Raw genomic sequence first — 19,353 nt, forward strand, 5'->3', positions numbered from 1 at the left:
CCGCCTGCGGCCGAGCCGCCGGGACAATGCCGGGAGGGGCTTTGGCTCAGGTAGGATATTCCACAATAAACTTCCCTTGTGCGGCTATGGAGCGGGATGGGGGGCCGTGCGCAGCGCTCGCTGCCCGCCGGGGCCGTTACCCTCTGCACCAGGTGCACCAGGGATGCGCGCAGACATGTCCGGAGAGCCCGCAGCGCGGTACCCTGATGCACACGCAGCCTGGCTGGCTGGCTGGCTGGCTCCTGTGGCCGCAGCATCTGAGCCATCGCCCGAGCTTTTTAACTAAAGAGGTGACAGTAACAATTTCTTCCTTCCTTCCTAGCCGAGGGGAGGGGGGAGCTTGGTTTATTTAATTGGGGTGTGTGAGGTGTGTGTGTATGTGTATATGTGCGTGTGTGTTGGTGCATATGTTTGTTGGTGTGAAAAACTTCTTAGGGGACAAATAATGGAACACTTCTAAGGCTACCAACAGAATTTGAACCTAGGTGCTTCAGAACCAAAATAGGAGAGGCCACTGCTTGAGCCGAAGGGGCAGCGCTATTAGATGGTAGCAGTAGCAGGCTATTATCCTCTATGCAAACCTGCCACTAGTAGGAGAGGCAGCACACTTCATAAGCATATTGCATTAGGACGTGGTATAAGTTTTGCGTGGGGTATGCACTGGGGCAGAAGAATGGTGCATACTCAGTACAAGACAGGATATTAGATGAATCTGCAAGACACTGGGGAGAGAGTGGTGAGTAGAGAATTATAATTCCCTGGGTCCATGTGAACCGAAACGGCTGGAAACAGAAAAAGGGAAGCAGCCAAACAGGAATAATCAGTCTGTGAAAGCGAAAGATAAGGGCAGGAGAAAGTCAGGACGACCTTGCGGCAGCTGCCCAGCAGTTGTCTCTGGAGTTGAGTTAATAACTGGGTTTGAGTCAGGGGCCAAACCGAAACAGCCAGAAAAAACTCTGGTTGGCTTCACACCAAAACTGAATTTTAAATAAAATGTTCTCAGCAGAATGAACAAACACAAAATTTCATCTGGGTCAAACTAAAGATCTCAAATGTCATTTGGGAGCAACATTTGGTCTGGAAAAAGTCATTTCAGAACAAACTCACCAAATGGTTCAAAATGTGTGACCATTTCTGAAATGTTCATTTTGGTTTTTTGTCCAAAACTATTCATTGATTTTGACCCACATTCACAAATCGTTTCGGTGCCCAGAAAAATGCCTTTACCAGCAAATTCGCTGTTTGCCAAAAATATGTTGCCTGGGTCTAGTTTTGTCCCAGCACGTCTTGTGCCAAGTGGAGAGGGGACCTCCAAGCCATCCTGCACTTCGAAATGGCCTGGACCCATCTGAGTAGGCCACCCCATCACAGGAGCTAAGAGGAATAAGGACGACTTTGAAAATTGTGGTGATTTGGCATAACAAAAAAATGCTGTAGGAAATGATAAGGCTGGGAGTGAATGCAGGGGATGAAATCAATGAGGGCTCTACAATGGCTCGCTTAATAACGTGCTGCTTAAATCTGGCCATTGGTAAGAAAATTACCAAAGAGGAGGTGTGGTCACGTAGCCTGGAGCTGTGGATGGACAGCAGGAGACGGGATACATGCAAAGAACAAGAATATATACAAAGGAGCTCATCCTGATAACAGGCATTGTAAAGCTTAAAAGGAATTTGCTAATGACCCTGGAGGCTGAGCAGACAGGAAGAAGGTAGATCGTGGCGCGTGGAAAATGAGAGCGATCCTAGCAATCACACTTTAATCTCTAGCAATGTCTATCAATATATGGTTAGATATCGATGGTAGCCTAGAGGCTGCAGTCAAGATCCAGATCTAGGATGACCAGACAGCAAATGTGAAAAATCAGGACACGACAGGGAGGTAATAGGAGCCTATATAAGAAAAAGACCCCAAAATTGGGACTGTCCCTATAAAATCAGGACACCTGGACACCCTATCCGGGCCCCATTATGCCAGGTGCTGTACAGACGGGTAGCAAGAGATGGTCCCCTCCACCGGAGGTTACAGTCTAAGTAGACAGTGGGTGGGAGGGGAAACAGACAGGAGGTGTTTTGCCCAAGATCACGCACCTGCTGCCAGGAATAGAACCCAAATCTCCTTCGTCTCAGTCCAGTTCTCTCCCACTAGATTACCCTACCTTTCATCACTGGAAGGAATGTTAAGAGTTAAAAGCCCTGTAAGCAACTGGAGGCTGGCGGAACCATGAGCAACGAGAACCAACCATGCCAGATGAATGTTAGTGCTTTTATTCTAATGAACTCACAAAAGTAGAGGGTGTCGGGAGATCCGTAGCAGCAATGGAATTAGACGCTAAGGGAGCCTAAGTGCAGGGCGTCATGAAATCTTAATTTTACTGTTAATTGGCACTGGTTGGACACTGCCGCTGTGGTATGGCTTGGAACCTGGGGGCGCGGTGGGGTGGGGTTGTAAACGAAAATGAAGGGGAATGAGTAACAACGCCAGGTGGAGCTGGAGAGAGATACCCAGGAGGGTTTTGCTAGGCTTGATTTTAAGCTGGGTTTTAGTTAGTGTGTGTTGCATGATCTGGAAAAAGAGGAGCCCGGCCCATGAATTACATGCACCAATGGCACTGCAGTGGGAAGCCTTTTCAATGCCAGGGAGGACAGGGAAGGATATGAAGGGGCCTCGAGAGGTCGGAAGGCTGGGCTGGAACACCACAACTGCCAGGGACGAGTGGTGACTGATGCAACAGGTGCTGAGGGTATGGTCCTTGTTATTGCAGGTTCCGGTGACATTCGATGACGTCGCCATCTATTTCTCCCGGGAGGAATGGGAGATGCTGGCAGACTGGCAGAAGGAGCTGTACCAGGAAGTGATGAGGGAGAATTATGCAAATCTGATTTCTCTGGGTAAGGATCAGCCTTCATTGTTTTACTGGGTGCAGCAGGATCATTGCAATCCCTGGACTGTCTTTAGTCTATAATTATTTGTTTGTTTGTTTTACAGTAACCCCTAGGGGCAACCAGCCCAGGATCAGAGCCCCACAGTGCCAGGTGCTGTACACATTGGCTTTAAAAAGGTAGTCCTTGCTCCACGGAGCTCCCCGTCCTAGGATAAGTCTTGCCTAGTAAGCGTGCAATAGCCCAGATCATCAGCTGAGGCAAATGTCCGTAGTTCCATTGACGTCAATAGAGCTGTACTGATTGACACCAGCTATGGATCCGACCCCTGATGTGACATCGCTGGGGAAAGACAGTGTGCTCCGGAGGGACAGTAACAGACAACCACCCCCGAGTGACACTGCACCCCATGCTGCTCCAGCCTTCATCCTCAAACCTCTTGCATGTGGGAAACACAAGCCTTTCTAATGCTGCTGTCTCTGATGTGGGCTTCCAGCACCTTCCCAACCCCCCCAGAGGCTTTCTGTCTGAACCCCACTTGGTAAAACAGGAAGCAATATTCCTGGAACCGCTCTGCAGCAAAGGAGGACACGGAAAGCGGACACGCGCATTCCCAGCGGCCCTCAGTGCAGCTCTGTTCTCAGTGGAATGAGTCCCAAGCAGAAGCAGGTCATTGCTCAGTTTCCCTGAATCAAGGGAGGCAAATTTGCCCCTGGGCAGAGGGCCAGCGCATGGCTGAAGCACCAGACACGTCCCGCTCATGGTAGGGGAGTGGACTGCTACAAAGCAGCAAATCAGGAGGAGGAGGTGTTTTTAGAACAAATAGCAAAAGCATCCAAAGGACAAATCCCGGGGGTGATGGGGGAATTGAACTCCCCAGAGGGCTGTTGGCAAGGCAGTATGGCAGGACACAGACTCTCCAAGCAGCTTGGAATGTGCTGGGAACAACTTTTTGTTTCTGAAAGAGGAGGAAGTAACTAGGGGGCTGCCAGTTTAGATCTGATGCACGATTTGTTTGCACGATTTATCCCTGTCATATAAGTGGCTAACAATAAAAACAGCACCCCGAGCCCGGCGCCCCCCAGGCCTAGTACTCCAGGCTGTCGCCTGGGTTATCTGCCCCTGATTCCGGGCCTACCACAGAACACCCTGCCATAACAAAGGAAGTAGGGGATGTACTTTGTTGTGGGTAGGCAAAAAAACCCCAGACTTTGAGAGTTTGCAGGAAAACACAAACTCTGTTGTCAGTTTACTAAGAGTAGCTGATTCGGGAAATTGCTGATTGTTTTGTTTGAGTTTCTCTTTCCTATCCGTGTGATCTCCCTCACTCCGAATCCAGTGGCCGTCAGGGTCAAGAATCCCACTCCCCGATTGTGTTGTTCGGTGACATCACATACGCGCACTCAGTCACTGGGGTATCCATTTGCTCTCAGGGCTGTGAGCAGTTTTTCCCTTAAATGTTTTTTGAAAATAATAATAATCCTGACACATAAATAACTTGGATGGTATGTTTCAAAGTTCCAAAATCGGTGCATAGAGATCAATATGGCTGCCTCTTTAATACCTGAAAATCAAAAAGGACTTGCACAAAAAGAGGAAACATGGACAAATTGCTAAGGATGACTGTAAAAGGGCAGCATGAGCATGTAGGGACAAAATCAGAAAGAGTAAGGAACAAGATGAGTGATAACCAGCAAGGGACATTAACGGCATTAAGAAGACATTCTGTAAATACATCAGCAGTAAGAAAACACAAGGGAAAGTGTAGGTCCATTACTTAACGGGGAAGGTTTTGCGTCAGTCTTCACCAAAAAGGTTAATAACAACCAGATGTTGAACACAATTAATATTAACATCAGGGGACAGGAACACAAGCAGGAAGAAGGAAAGAACAGGTTAAAGACTATTTAGATAAGTGAGATGTATTCAAGTCAGCTGAGCTTGATGAACTTCACACTAGGGTACTTAAGGAACTAGCTGAAGTAATCTCTGAACCACCAGTGATTGTTTTTGAGAACTCCTGGAGGACGGGTGGGGTTCCAGAGGGTGGGAAAAGGGCAAACAGAGCCGATATAAACCTGTCAGCCTAATTTTGATACCTGGAAAGATACCAGAATAAATTATTAAACAATCAGTTTGTAAGCCTCTAGAGGATGTGAAGGTGATAAATAATAGCCAACATGGATTAGGCAAGAACATATCATGCCAAACCAATCTAATTTCCTTCTTCGATAGGGAAATCTGCCTAGGGGATGGGGGGAAGCAGTATATGTGATATATCTTGACTTTATAAAGGCTTTTAAGACATCCCATGTGACATTTTCATTAGCAAACTAGGGAAATGTGTCTAGATGAAATGACTATAAGGCGGGTGCACAACTGGTTGAAAGACCATTCTCAAAGATTAGCTATCAATGGTTCACTATCAAGCTGGGAGGGTGTCTCTAGGGGGGTCCTGCAGGAGTCAGTCCTGGATCTGGTACTAGTCCTGCGGTCAACAGGATAATGGAATGTAGAGTGTGAAATGTGCAGATGACACCAAGCTGGGAGGGGTTGCAGGCACTTTGGAGGTCAGGATTAAAAATCAAAACAACCTTGACAAACTGGCTGAAATCAACAAGACAAAATTCAGTAGAGAAGTGCCAAGTACTAAACTTAGGAAGGAAAAATCAAATGCACAGCTACAACACAGGGAATAACTGGCTAGGCAGTAGCATTGCTGAAAAGGATCTGGAGGTTGTACTGGATCAAACTGAACTGAATATGAAAGACACAAGGTGGGTGAGGTAGTATCTTTTATTGGACTAACTTCTGTTGCTGACAGAGACAAGAAGTTGGTCCAGTAAAAGATATTACCTCACCCACCTTGTCTCTCTAATATCCTGGGACCAACATGGCTACACACATTCCGCTCTGATCAGCACTGGTGAGGCCCCAGCTGGAGTTCTGAGTCCAGTTTTGGGCACCACAATTTAAGAAAGATGTGGAAAAACTGGAGTGGGTCCAGGAGAGCGACAAAATGATGAAAAGTTTTGAAAACCTGACATATGAGGAAAGGTTGAAATAATTGACATGTTTAGTCCCGAGAAGACAGGGGCAGGGGAAGCGGGAGGAACCTGATAGTCTTCAAATCTGTAAAAAGTTGTTAAAAAGCAAACAGAATGTTGGGAATCATTAGGAAAGGGATAGATAATAAGACAAAAAATCATATTGCCTCTATATAAATCCATGGTACACCCACATCATGAATACTGTGTGCAGCTGTGGTTGCCCCCTCTCAAAAAAGATATATTGGAATTGGAAAAGATTCAGAAAAGGGCAACAAAAATGATTAGGGGTATGGAATGGCTTCCATATGAGGAGAGATTAATAAGACTGGGACTTTTCAGCTTGGAAATGAGACAGCTAAGGGGGGATATGACAGAGGCCTATAAAATCATGACTGGCGTGGACAAAGTAAATAAGGAAGTTTTATTTACTCCTCATAACACAAGAACTAGGGGTTTAAAACAACCAAAAGGAAGCATTTTTTCACACAATGCATAGTCAGTCTGTGGAACTCATTGCTAGAGGATGTTGTAAAGGCCAAGACTGCAACAGGATTCAAAAAATAACTAGATAAGTTCATGGAACTGGGAAAGGGCGACAGAGGATGGATCACTTGATGAATCTCTGTTCTGTTCATTCCCTCTGGGACACCTGGAATTGGCCACTGTCGGAAGACAGGATACTGGGCTAGATGAACTTTTGGTCTGACCCAATATAGCTGTTCTTATGTTCTTATAACTCTCCAAACATTGGGGCCAGACTCATTCCTGATGTCAGGGAAGCCAGTGGAGCTACTCCAAGGATACATGCAAGTCTAGGGTTTTCCTTCAGTTTATCCGAAGATGGTTAAGAAATGCCTAGATCACAATCTCTGAGTACCTACATAGAGAAGAGATTTTTGATAGTAGATGCCTCTTTAACCTTGCAGACAAAGGCCAAATGGTAGGTGAAGCAAGAGAAGTTCAGGTTGTAAATAAGTCAGACATTGTGGAGAAATTGGAGAGGGTCCAGAGAAGAGCAACAAGAATGATTAAAGGTCTTGAGAACATGACCTATGAAGGAAGGCTGAAGGAATTGGATTTGTTTAGTTTGGAAAAGAGAAGACTGAGAGGGGACATGATAGCAGTTTTCAGGTATCTAAAAGGGTGTCATCAGGAGGAGGGAGAAAACTTGTTCACCTTAGCCTCCAATGATAGAACAAGAAGCAATGGGCTTAAACTGCAGCAAGGGAGATTTAGGTTGGACATTAGGAAAAAGTTCCTAACTGTCAGGGTAGTTAAACACTGGAATAGATTGCCTAGGGAAGTTGTGGAATCTCCATCTCTGGAGATATTTAAGAGTAGGTTAGATAAATGTCTATTAGGGATGGTCTAGACAGTATTTGGTCCTGCCATGAGGGCAGGGGACTGGACTTGATGACCTCTCGAGGTCCCTTCCAGTCCTAGAGTCTATGAGTCTATTTTGTAACAGGTTGGGTAATTAACTGTTGGAATAACTGACCTACGGACGTGATCATTTCACCATCACGTGAAGGCAGGGCCGGCTCCAGACACCAGCCTACCAAGCACATGCTTGGGGGGGGCACCTTGGGACGGGGCGGCATTCGGGGTTTGGTTTTGGTTTTTTTTGGTTCGGCCAGGTGGCGTTGTGGGGAGTCAGGGACTTGGGCGACGCGGCGCCGTGCTGGGGGGCTGGGGACTTGGGCGGCTCGGTGCTCGGCGGGGGCTTCAGCGGCATGGCACTCAGGGGGGCAGGGACTGGGGCGACGCGACGCTCGGGGGCGGGGACTGGGGCGACGCGATGCTCAGAGGGCAGAGCGATGCGACGCTCGGGGGGCGGGGCAGTGCTCTTTGTTTTTGCTTGGGGCGGCAAAAATGTTAGCGCTGCCCTGCGTGAAGGCTTTAAATCAAGATGATGTCACGCTAAAAAACATGCATTAGCTAGCCCAGAAGTTTTGGTCTGGATGTAGAAATCACTAGGTGAAATTTTCTGGCTTGTGTTCTGTAGGAGGTCAGACTGGAAGATCAGAGTGGTCCCTTCTGGCCTTAAAATCTATGACTCGTTACCACCATCCCATCCATAAGTAATGCCTGGACTCTTTTCTCTATCCAGCAGGGGACTGGCCCAGGAAGAGAAGTGAGAAGAAAAATGAGGAGGAATGTGTTGAAAAGTTGGAAGCCCCAGAGCTGCCGACTGGAAACGGCTCAGAGAAGGCAAAGAACTGCAGCACTCAGAGCATCCGTGTCCCAGAGCCAAGCAGCAAGGAAGGCAGCTGGCTGGGGCAGCCGGTTGAAGATGGAAGAGAGAACAGCCAGTGCATGCGGCCCAGTGGGCACCAGGCACCCAAGAAAAGGGCAAAGCCACACAAGTGCGACGAGTGCTGGAAAAGCTTCACCTGGAGATCAGAGCTGGTTCAGCATCGCAGGACCCACACTGGGGAGCGGCCGTATAAGTGCGCTGAGTGCGGGAAGGGCTTCAGCCAACACGTCAACCTGACCATCCACCAGCGTATCCACACCGGCGAGCGGCCCTACCGGTGCGGCGACTGTGGGAGGGGCTTCACCCAGCATATCAACCTGACCCTCCACCAGAGAATCCACACTGGGGAGCGCCCGTACCAGTGCAGTGAGTGCGGAAAAAACTTCATCCGCAAATCCAACCTGGCCAAGCACCAGAAGATCCACACGGGCGAGAAGCCCTTCCAGTGTGCGCAGTGTGGGAAGAGCTTCGTGCACAAGTCCGGTCTGGTGTCGCACCACAGGAGCCACACGGGGGAGCGGCCGCACCAGTGTGAGGCGTGTGGGAAGCGCTTCGGCCACAAGTCGGGCCTGCTCTCGCACCGGAAGACCCACACGGGCGAGCGGCCCCACCAGTGCGCCCAGTGTGGGAAGAGGTTCCGGCATAAGTCAGGCGTGGCCTCACACCAGAGCACCCACACGGGCGAGCGGCCTCACCAGTGCCCTCAGTGCGGGAAGCGGTTCTCCCGCACCTATGAGCTCATCTCCCACCAGCGTCTGCACACCGGGGAGCGGCCCTACCCGTGCGCTGACTGTGACAAGAGCTTCGTGCGCAAATCCAACCTGGTGAAGCACCAGCGCGTGCACACAGGGGAGCGGCCCTACCAGTGTGACCAGTGCGAGAGGAGCTTCTCCCAGAGGTACGAGCTGGTGGCTCACCAGATCACCCACACTGGGGAGAGCCCCTACACCTGTGCCCAATGTGGGAAGATCTTCAGCCAGAAGTCGAACCTCGTGAAGCACGAGCGCATCCACACTGGTGAGAGTCCCTTCCCCTGCACCCAGTGTGGGAAGAGCTTCAGCCAACGCGCCAACCTGGTCAAACACCAGCGGATCCACACTGGGGAGCGGCCGTTCCAGTGCGCCCACTGTGGGAAGAGCTTCAGCCAGAAGTGCGAGCTCGTGTCGCACGAGCGGATCCACACTGGGGAGCGGCCGTTCCAGTGCGCCCACTGCGGGAAGAGCTTCAGCCAGAAGACGAGTCTGATCACTCATCAGAGGAGCCACATGGATCAGCGACTGAGTGAATGTGCCTAGGGCAATGCCCTCCCATCCAGCAATGTCTGGCACCCCAGATGATGCCAATGGGGGGCTGACCTGCAGGTCGAGGGGGGTGCATGGCCCTGGGTATGGATCCATCAGTAAATATCTTCTCGCCTACCAGGGAGCAAACAAGGGAGAAATTGGGACTCTCAAGTTGGGACAGCTTGAGATTTCCAAACATGTCCCAGAAAGAGTTAAATGGCTCCTTGCATTGCCCTTGTCAGGAGAGGGGGGGTATTTCAAACCTTCCGGTTAACACAGAGACCGTGTCAGACTCACTAATGCTCGGCAGATCGGGAAACACCATGTAATTGTCGAGAAGTCCAGAAAAGGTCTGGCAAAGCAGGAACCATGCTGAACAGCAGAGTGTTCCCTCAGGAGAAGAGGGGGCAGGTTCAGAAGACACAGGGCTGATTCAAACCTTGTGTTTTCCAAATGGCTGATGATTCATAGATTCATAGACTCTAGGGCTGGAAGGGACCTCGAGAGGTTATCGAGTCCAGTCCCCTGCCCTCATGGCAGGACCGAATACTGTCTAGACCATCCTAGATAGACATTTATCTAACCTAACCTGTGATGAACCTTCTGAGCTTGACTGATCCTCAGGAAGACTGTAGGATGGGGGTATGGTGTGGTAGCCCCCTCATCTGTACCCTCAACTAATGGGAACATGGAGGGCTGGAAGGGGTGGAGAATGATTAATGGGGTATGAAGAACAGCTGGTCAAATAATATTCAGCAAATATATGATTTGGTTCTTGCTGAACAATGAATCAAAGAAATAACTTTTTGAAGTGTTCATTCAGCTGTTGAAAACTGTTCCTCAAAGAAATTATTTGGGGCCAGGTTCACAAAGGTGTTTAGGTGCGTAAAGGGGCCGATAGGTGCTGTTGTCAATCTCATTAGCACCTAAGTGAGTCAGGCACCCCACTCCCCTTGACTCTCAGTGGTATCTCTGGCCCAGGTCCTCAAAAGTAGTTACGCACCTAACTCCCAGGGGGAGTTATACTTGGAAGATCTGGCTGAAGGTGCCAAATCTGCTTAGGAGCTTTTGAAAAGTCTCATAGGTGCTTAGCTGCATCTCTAGACACCAAAATAGTTTTGTAAATCTGGCTGTTACCAATAATGCAAAGGCCAGTGAGTAATGCTGAATCCATTTTTCTGTTCTTCTCCCAGACACAGTTCTATTTCTATGTGGCAGGTTTAAACGCATCCTGGTGCATGGACGATCAAAAGCCATTATTTCTGACGTTTTTTCTGTGGTGAGTATGAAATAATGTCATGCACCAACAGTGAGGGGGGCTTCTTGAGTGAATAGGCCTCTGCCATCTCTAGATTCTGTTCAATAAGCTGATGATTTTAGTCTGTTTCCTACTGGATGGGAGCCCATATATCAATAAGCCAATGGCATCATTGGCACCTCCATTAGCAGGTGAAGCAGAGAGATCAAGAGCGAAATCAGAATGAAGTCTGCACTACCATTGGACTGCTACATGTGGGGTGAAATCGTGGCCCCTTTGAAGCCAATGGGAGTTTTTCCATTGATTTCAATGTGGCCAGGATTTCTCCCTTGCTCCTTTGGAAAGAGCAAAGCAACCGTGAATATAATAATCCAGAGTAGGGAACGATCCTGCATGGTTCCCCTTTGGATTGGGTGACTGAACAGATCTTCCATTTCTAATCAGTGTTCCTCCAGATCAGGGCTAAGATACATTACTCAAAACTATCCCGATAATAGTTATTTCCTGGAGGCTGAATTGATTACATTTATCCCAACTACTTCATATATATGAACCCGTTCTTTCAAAAACATCAGTAAAGAAGGACACTGCCCTGATTAAGTGGAAATATATATGCTATGACATGGCTAAGATCATGAAACTGTGTGTTCTGATAGCTTCCTCTCCAGTGTGGTCCCCATACATCACCCATTAACTGAGAGACTCTTTTCAGAACCATTCTTTTAAATCAGGGGTAGGCAACCTGTGGCACGTGTGCCGAAGGCAGCAGGCAAGCTGATTTTCAGTGGCACTCACACTGCCCGGGTCCTGGCCACCGGTCCGGGGGGCTCTGCGTTTTAATTTAATTTTAAATGAAGCTTCTTAAACATTTTAAAAACCTTATTTACTTTACATACAACAATAGTTTAGCTATATATTACAGACTTATAGGAAGAGCCCTAAAAACGTTAAAATGTATTACTGGCATGTGAAACTTTAAATTAGAGTGAATAAATGAAGACTTGGCACATCACTGCTGAAAGGTTGCTGACCCCTGTTTTAAATGAACGGTATCAACCAGATTTAAACTGGTGTCTTCTTTAGCCCAAGGAGGAAGTTACGTTTATCCAGACAGATCAGAAGAAAATATAACACAGTGGCCTCAAGCTTGTAAAACTGCCTCTCAGGCTGGTATTCCTCTCTGCACTCCTCATACATGATCCGACGCATCTCTTTAATGAATGCCGTTTGCTTTTTGTTTATGCCCTGATCTAATTGTTTCCATTATGTACCATATAAAAAAGCCTCCCCCATTTTAATAGGTGCCTTTTTAAAGCACAACGTGTAGTTCAAAGGCAGGAGTATTCTTCATGCTCTTTGACTCATTGGCTTTTATTGGTCTGCCTTATGTTTTGCTTCCTGTAGTGTAACTTCCACGTCTTGCTGCATGCACGGAGGCCTGGGTGTGGAGCGGGGAGTTGGCTTGGTTTGAGCTCTGCAGTCCTTATTGTCCAGGGGTTTGGGTTATAATTTGGGTATGATTCTGTAAGTGCTCCATGCACAGGAGTCTGGTTGACTCCGAAGACAGTTCTATGATTGGAATGCTCATGGGAATGGGGCCTGGTGTTTCAATTCATCTTAGCCATGGATGGCTCCCACCTCTACATTGCCTTCTCATCTGACGTGAATGCTCTGATTTCCGTTACGCCAGAATGGAGAGCTGGGCAAGGAGCAGCCGGCTAAATCTCAATCCAGACAAGGCACAGAGGTGATGCAAGTGGACAGGGGAAGTGTTTTGAGGAACTGTTTGCAAAGGTGACCTTGCCCTTCACTGACAGAGTATATTTACCTGCTACTCAAAGCAGAATCCTGCTTGGTTACTCATTGCTCTTGAGTTTCAGCTAGCTGCCGTGATCAGAAAAGCCTGCTGCTACTTCCCATTGGCCAAACAATTATGTTCATTCCTTTCTGATGTGGACCCAGCCACAGAGATCCATGAATGTATTGCAACCTTCTCTAGCTGGGCTTACCAAGGAGCTGCGCCTTCTAAGCAAAACTGTCTGGCATCAGTCAAATGATGGGTCCATTTCTAGGTGCTTGCCCTGAATGGGCTAGAGTCCAGAGACCTCTGGGGCCACCTGTCTTCTCCATTCCCCGCTATCCTTCCTACACTCAGCTGGGACACTGAGGGTGACAGAGCCCAGATTTCATCTTGTGACAGCAGAAGAACAAGGTTCTTGGTGAAAAGCCCACGCTTGTGACAACAACTACCCCAGCATATCAGCTTGATACGCACATCTCACTACCTCAAAGGGGTGCTGCAAGAAGACACCCGCTTAAAGTAGCACTTAAACCATGCAACCAGGTTGTAACAACACCATTCCCACACATCATCAGATACCAATGTAAGAAGACAGACTAAAGGGAGAAAGGTTCAGAGTTTTACCTCCTACATGCAGAATGAAGGATCAATACCCTGAGTCACTCAGCCACTGGCAATGAGCGAGACAGCAATACTTATGGATAAATCAAATCAAACAGTGCATTCAGGGAAGAAGGCCAAATCCTCCTTGTCATTAACTTCAGATACAGGACAAGAACAGATCGTATAGCTGAGTGGATAAGGTCTCTGGATCAAATTCTTCCTGGACATAAGCAGACAAAACTCCCATTGAAATTGCTGGGAGTTGCAACCACTCATACTAGAGTGGGATTGGACCTTGGGGCTTTCAAAGGTGTGAATTCAAATCCTGTTACGTGAGGATACTTTGTTCTCTTGGCATCAAATCAACTGTTATATTTTCACTACTTAATTATCATCAACCACCAAAAATGCGACTTTATCCTTCAAACACTTAGTATCTGGAGTGGTGCTTTCTATCATGTAGGCAGTTCTGCTGCTGATCTTGAATATTTACAGGATCCGAGTCTTGTTTTGTGTTCAATGAAAGTATTTAAATAGTGTTTTTTCCTCAGTGAAGTAACAAATCATACAGTACATCATAGATGGCTTGCTTGGTTATTCACTATTGTTATTTGATTGTATTATTTATGTAGTACCAACACTGTACATTAAATGTGACGTGCATGCAGGTCATGGTGTGAAGATCCTTGCTGGTGTCCATCAGATTAGCTCCACTGGCTTCAACAGCTGAGGATCTGACTGATGGAGAGAGGACTTTGCAAATCTATTCCTATGCGTTGTTCAGTTATTGGCCATAAAACACTTTGAAACTGGCAGGTGCTATATTCCATATAGTGGTTGCCATTTGTAACAGGTCAGGGCACTCACCGGCACAGTGCCTCCTGCTGGTCCGCCTGGGAATTAGCTCATCCAGCTCAGGAGTGCCCTCCTCTGGCCAGTTTCCCTGCCCTTACCTGCCTCTCTGCAGTCCCTTTATCTCTACCATGTGTAGGCCCCACATCCCTCCTGGACCATGATGCCACTTCCCTTGGGGTGCTGCCCCTCATCCAGGGAATCCCACTCCCCTGAGCCCACCTTGCCTCAGTGACCCACTTCCAATCATCATCTAGCCCCTTCTCTCAAAGGGCAAAGTGAAGTCTGAAATGGCCACTCATCACTTGCCCTGACTGCCTCTCTGCAGCCCTAGTACCTCCTCAGGCCTTTGCTGCAAGGCCACAGCCTGGGGGGTCGCCAGGCCAGAGCTCCCCAGCTCAGCCTGCCCTTTCCCAGCACTGCTCTCTCCAAGGTACTGCGGTCTCTACCAGGCAGCTAGGTCCTTCTTGTTCCACTGCTGAAGCAAGACTCACCTCCTTCCCCTCTCCACCCCCAGCCCTTCTTATACTGGCCTAGTTGGGCCCTGATTGGCTGCCTCCAGCCCGCTCGTGATTGGCTCCCTAGGGCAGCCCTCTCTCAGGGCTGTTTTTAACCCCTTCCAAACCGGAGCAGGGTGACCACCCCACTACACCATTATGCAGCCAACATGTATCATCGCCCTAGTGACGATGTCACAGTTATTTCCTATGCTGAGTAGCATAGCTAGGGAGGGTGCAGGGGAGCAGCTGCTTCCCCTCAGCACATTTTCCAAAAGTGGTGCCTTAGTTAGGGGTTACCATGGCGCCAGTGGGCGGGGCTCACGCGCCGCTCTGAAGGTTGGCCTGCCAGGCCAGCGCTCGGCTCCTGCAAGCAAGGAGTGGTGGCACGGCCGGAGGAGCCATTGGGGGGGGGGGCTCGGGGGCGGCACGGCATGGCCAGAGGAGCAATGGGGGGGCACGGCGTGGCTAGAGGAGCCAGCCAAGGCGGTGGGGCGCAGAGGGGCCGGAGGGGGAGCCAAGGGGGGGGCGCCTTTTTAATGTTTGCTCCCCCTACTCTGAGAACCTGGCTATGCCACTGCCTAAGCTCAGTATGTCTCTGATAACCCAAAGTTGGCAGAGGCTTGCCTTTCATTGGTGATCATCAGGGATCCTAGTTTTCAGTGATAAAAAAGCCCCAAAATTCTCTGATAAAAAAAAAATGCATGTTTTCCCACGATTAAAATTCAGGATACGTTTAGTGCTTTTCATGTGTTCTACAGCTGTCTGCCTTCAAACGTACATAGCACATTAGCATTAGTGGAAAATTTGTCCTCGCCAAACTCAGTGACACGGTCTTTAGGGGTGATTTTCAGGTTTGTGGCATCATTTCATAACTTTAATTACTCATGGCTGGAGGCTGAAGTGAAATTTGAGATGCATTAAAACACGAAGCTCTGGATGCCAGAAGCAGTTTATTGGAGTGTGTTTAGCTAGGTACATTTAAAGCACATTCAAAAATCAACCACAAGGAGGGAGACTGCATGCACTGAATACATGACACTGGTACTTTCAGTAAAATCTAGTTAATAGTTAATGTATGTTTCTATTTTTTCACAAAATGTAAAAAACAAGATTCTCTGTAACAATGCAAATCCCACGTTTTTCCACAGCAAGTGGATTCCTAGAATCCCTGGTGATCATTGTAAGAATCAAGCATTGCTTTTTTAGGTTTAAGTTTTAAAATAAACAACCCAATCCAGCTGTCCCACTGAAACCAGTGCCCCTCCTGATCCTGGTGGAAATACTCCTGCTGACTGACACTTGCATGAGCCAGATCAGAATTCAGCCCCTTGCAGCTGAAGGACTACCAGGTGACACAGTTACAAAGTGGTGCAGTGATCTGGCTGAGATCACACAGCAGGTCAATGGCAGAAGTGGGACTAGAACCCAGGTCTCTGAAGGGTCAGGGTAGACCACTGCTTACAACTATCTTGAGCAGGGAGTGCTCCCCTGAGGCTGGGTTGCAGGCACAGGCCCTCTGTTTGTACTGCAGACTAATACCTCGGAGTTACAGACACACTAGCCAAGGGGGCATAGCCTGGGGGAAGGAAGGCCCAGAGAGGAACATTTTTTCCCTTTGGACTCTTGCATCCCTCAGTACCCTGCTGCATTACTTGTGCTGGGTGAAATCTGCCCCCTGGGGCTTGAGCAGCATGTGGAAAATTCCTAGGTCTCCCCTGGCTCAGAGCTGCTGCGCTAAGACCTGGCTCTTCCTTTTATTGTTGCAGATGTTTCAAGAAGCTCTTTGTGTAGCTGAAGCAAAGTGAGTGCTGGCTCCTTTGCAGGTGCTTGTGCAGGGACATAGGTCTCGGCGTGGCCCAGGGAAATGACTTTGTAGCCCTGCTCTTTGCTTTGGATTTTTTAATGTGGTATTGTCTCTCTATGGCACCTTCCCTTTAGTGGTTTGCAGGCCTGTAAATATGGGTCCGTTGTACCAAAGGACTAGGTAGCCTAATGGGTAACGTCTCTGGTTTGAACTGCCAACTCTTACTGGGGTTATACTTTTATTAAATGTGTAGGCAGACTGCGCCGTCACTGTGCTTCTAGATTAGCTCATCCTTGAACCATGGCTGTAAAGGGAAAAAAATCCAAAATGTTTCCCACATCAATAGATCCAAGCTGGAAAATAAACATTTCAACCCTGTAGAGATGCCTGTGCAATCCACTGGCAAAGCGCGTGTCATGTCCCCCTCAACTGGCTGGCCCCTATAAGGATAATGGCCTACTACTGCTATTGCTGTTAAGTTACTCCTTTAACTCAGGTGGTTGAGGTTCATTAGGTAGAGCTGAAGATTTGGGACTGAAACCCTGCTGAAGACCTATGAGGCAGGGTTTATTACATCTCCACCACTCGGTTAGAAAAGGGTTAACTTGTTACGTTTAAAGGGCAACATGCAGATATGGTAATTTGGTCTCCCCTTCTGTGATTGACTGCGGCTTGGTCTACACGACGTACTTACTTCAGTCTAACTATGTCACTCAGAGGCATGAAAAATCCACACCCCAGAGCGATGTATCTATGCCAACCTTCACCCACCCATGTAGACAGTGCTGTCTTGGTGGGAGAGCTTCTCCGGCCGCATAGCTACCTCCTCTCCCTTTGGCTTAGAGCATCTTCACCAGGTGTGCAACAGCGGTGGAGCTGCGCCAATGTAACTTTGTAGTGTAGACCTGCCCTAACTCACTCCTGGGAGCTTTAAACTGGGGAGCGGCAGCTCCACGTGTCACATTAGCCACCCAGCAGGGCATAAAGTCTAGTGGTTACGAACTGACACTCACCTGCTTTTCGGTCCTTTCTCTCCTTCACCTCTCTGTGCCACAGTTTCCTCAAGTGTAAATGGGGGGTTGTATTCATTGCACAAGGGGCTTTATTAACTAAAAGCTCAATCTTGCCAGCCCATTATTTAGTCAATGGGAGGTGTTTCATGTACCTAGGTCTCACAGAATAACATGGCTGCCTCTTGAGCTATCAAGGGCCAGATCCTCAGCTGGTATAAATCCTCTAGCTCCACTGACTTTACACCGCTGAAAATTTGGCCCCACATCATCATAGAGCTGAACTCTTTATTTTCCTAATTAGGGCTTTTTATTAAAACCCGTGAGATGTGCTGGCTCAGATGTGGTGTCAAGATCTCCGCTGTGTTTATTGACATCCTAGAGGGGAGGGATCATAGTGACGCACTGTATTGTTATTTCTACACAGCTGCCTCCGTGAATCCAAATCAAATGGAGGACACGTCCGTCAATGGCTATTAGCCAGGCCGGGCAGGGATGGTGGTCCTAGCCTCTGTTTGCCAGAAACTGGGAATGGGCAACAGGGGATGGATCACTTGATGAGTCCCTGTTCTGTTCATTCCCTCTGGGGCACCTGGCATTGGCCACTGTCAGCAGACAGGATATTGGGCTAGATGGACCATTGGTTTAATCCAGTATGGCCAATCTTACGATAACAGGGGTGCAGCCAGGCCAAATTTGAGTGTGTGGCCATGCAACCCATGCACCAGGTCACAACACCAGTCATGCAAATTTGGCCTGGCTGGCCACCCCTCAGCAAGGGCCAAACCTGAGCAGCACTGCAATCCTGAAGGTCACAACACTGGGAGAGGGGACCCGACCGAGTCCAGCCAGCCCCATGGGACAGGAATGGCAGGAGACACCCCCACAGTGATGGTATGCACAGTGTGCCTAGTTAGCACTTATTACATTAATGTGTGTATTATATATTGTGGATACGAAATATGTAGTAAACCAGATGTTTTTGCATTAAAGCTATTTACTGGGTCACGACGGGCCGCCAAGGTTACGAATGGGTCCTGAGCCCAGCCAGATGGAGAACCACTGGTCTAGGAGGACCTGAATTCAGTTCAGTATTTTGGTGCATCAGGATCCAGGATGTAGGTGGCCCCTCTGCTACTCATGAGGAAGTAGCGAGTCCCAAGAGAATTGCTTTTATTCAGTTATTACACCAAGAACATAGTGGATGAAATAGCTCACTCAGAGTCTGGTGTCTCCTTGTGTCACCCTAGCCTGTGTCCTCTCGCCTCCGCATCTCCTGTTGGATACAGGCAGTGCCCACAAGACGGCCCTAAGCTGCAGTCTCCACTGCAAGGACTGGGGCTGGTTATCTCTGATTCTATGAACCAATGACCCAGATGTCTCATGCCCCCTGCCATGGGGGAACTGTCTGTGCCGTCCATAGTGTGCTGCTGGACAGGTCTTCTCTTGTGGATTCGCTGGCTCCAAGCCTGCACTGCAGCATCTATACTGCACGGCAGACCTGGATTTACAATTGCTGGACACAGATCTCAGAGCCATGCGAAGGCATCCACGCTGCACTGCACAGACCTTCTGACTTGAGTCTGTGGCTTGAGCTGTGTGTCCACACTGCAAAGTGATAGGGTTTGGACTCGGGCTCTGACCCACCCTCCTAGCCAGGTCCTAGGCCTTGAGTACTTGCTGATTTGTGTGTGGATGGAAGCGGGGCTTGGACTCAAACCTGAGTCAAAGCCCAGCCTTGGAAGGCATCCTCCCTTGGTATGCTTTCTCCAGGGTGGAACAAGATGGAATTTACCCCTCTCTGAGCCAGCATGTGTGAATCTACCCCCCTCCTCTGGATGACACTATTTATGAGAATCAGATTGTCCTTGCCAAATTCCAGTTTAATTACCCTCTGCACCTCCCTCCATGCCTTTTCCTCCTGGTTCCAACTGGATCTGCTGTTCTCCTTCACTTCCTTTCCTTAACCGCTGCACTGCCTTGCTAGTGGCTCCATTTCAGTGGTTGGGTGGATGATCTCCACACAGTAACAACCCCCGTTATGAATCGTAGG

General features: G+C 48.6%; 1 protein-coding gene across 1 annotated transcript in view; it reads left to right on the forward strand.

The window, feature by feature from the left end:
* The window catches only part of LOC115645287 (zinc finger protein OZF-like), a 43,391-nt gene continuing 24,038 nt past the window's right edge, over positions 1–19,353 (forward strand). Inside the window, exons 1-4 of the mRNA XM_030549705.1 lie at positions 1–50; positions 2,149–2,256; positions 2,765–2,891; positions 8,043–9,454. Of these exons, the coding sequence (XP_030405565.1) occupies positions 2,224–2,256; positions 2,765–2,891; positions 8,043–9,454 (1,572 nt within the window). The 5' untranslated portion in view covers positions 1–50; positions 2,149–2,223. The remainder of the gene's footprint in view (positions 51–2,148; positions 2,257–2,764; positions 2,892–8,042; positions 9,455–19,353) is intronic.

This window comes from Gopherus evgoodei, chromosome 2 (genome assembly GCF_007399415.2).
Source record: "Gopherus evgoodei ecotype Sinaloan lineage chromosome 2, rGopEvg1_v1.p, whole genome shotgun sequence".
Taxonomy (NCBI): domain Eukaryota; kingdom Metazoa; phylum Chordata; order Testudines; family Testudinidae; genus Gopherus; species Gopherus evgoodei.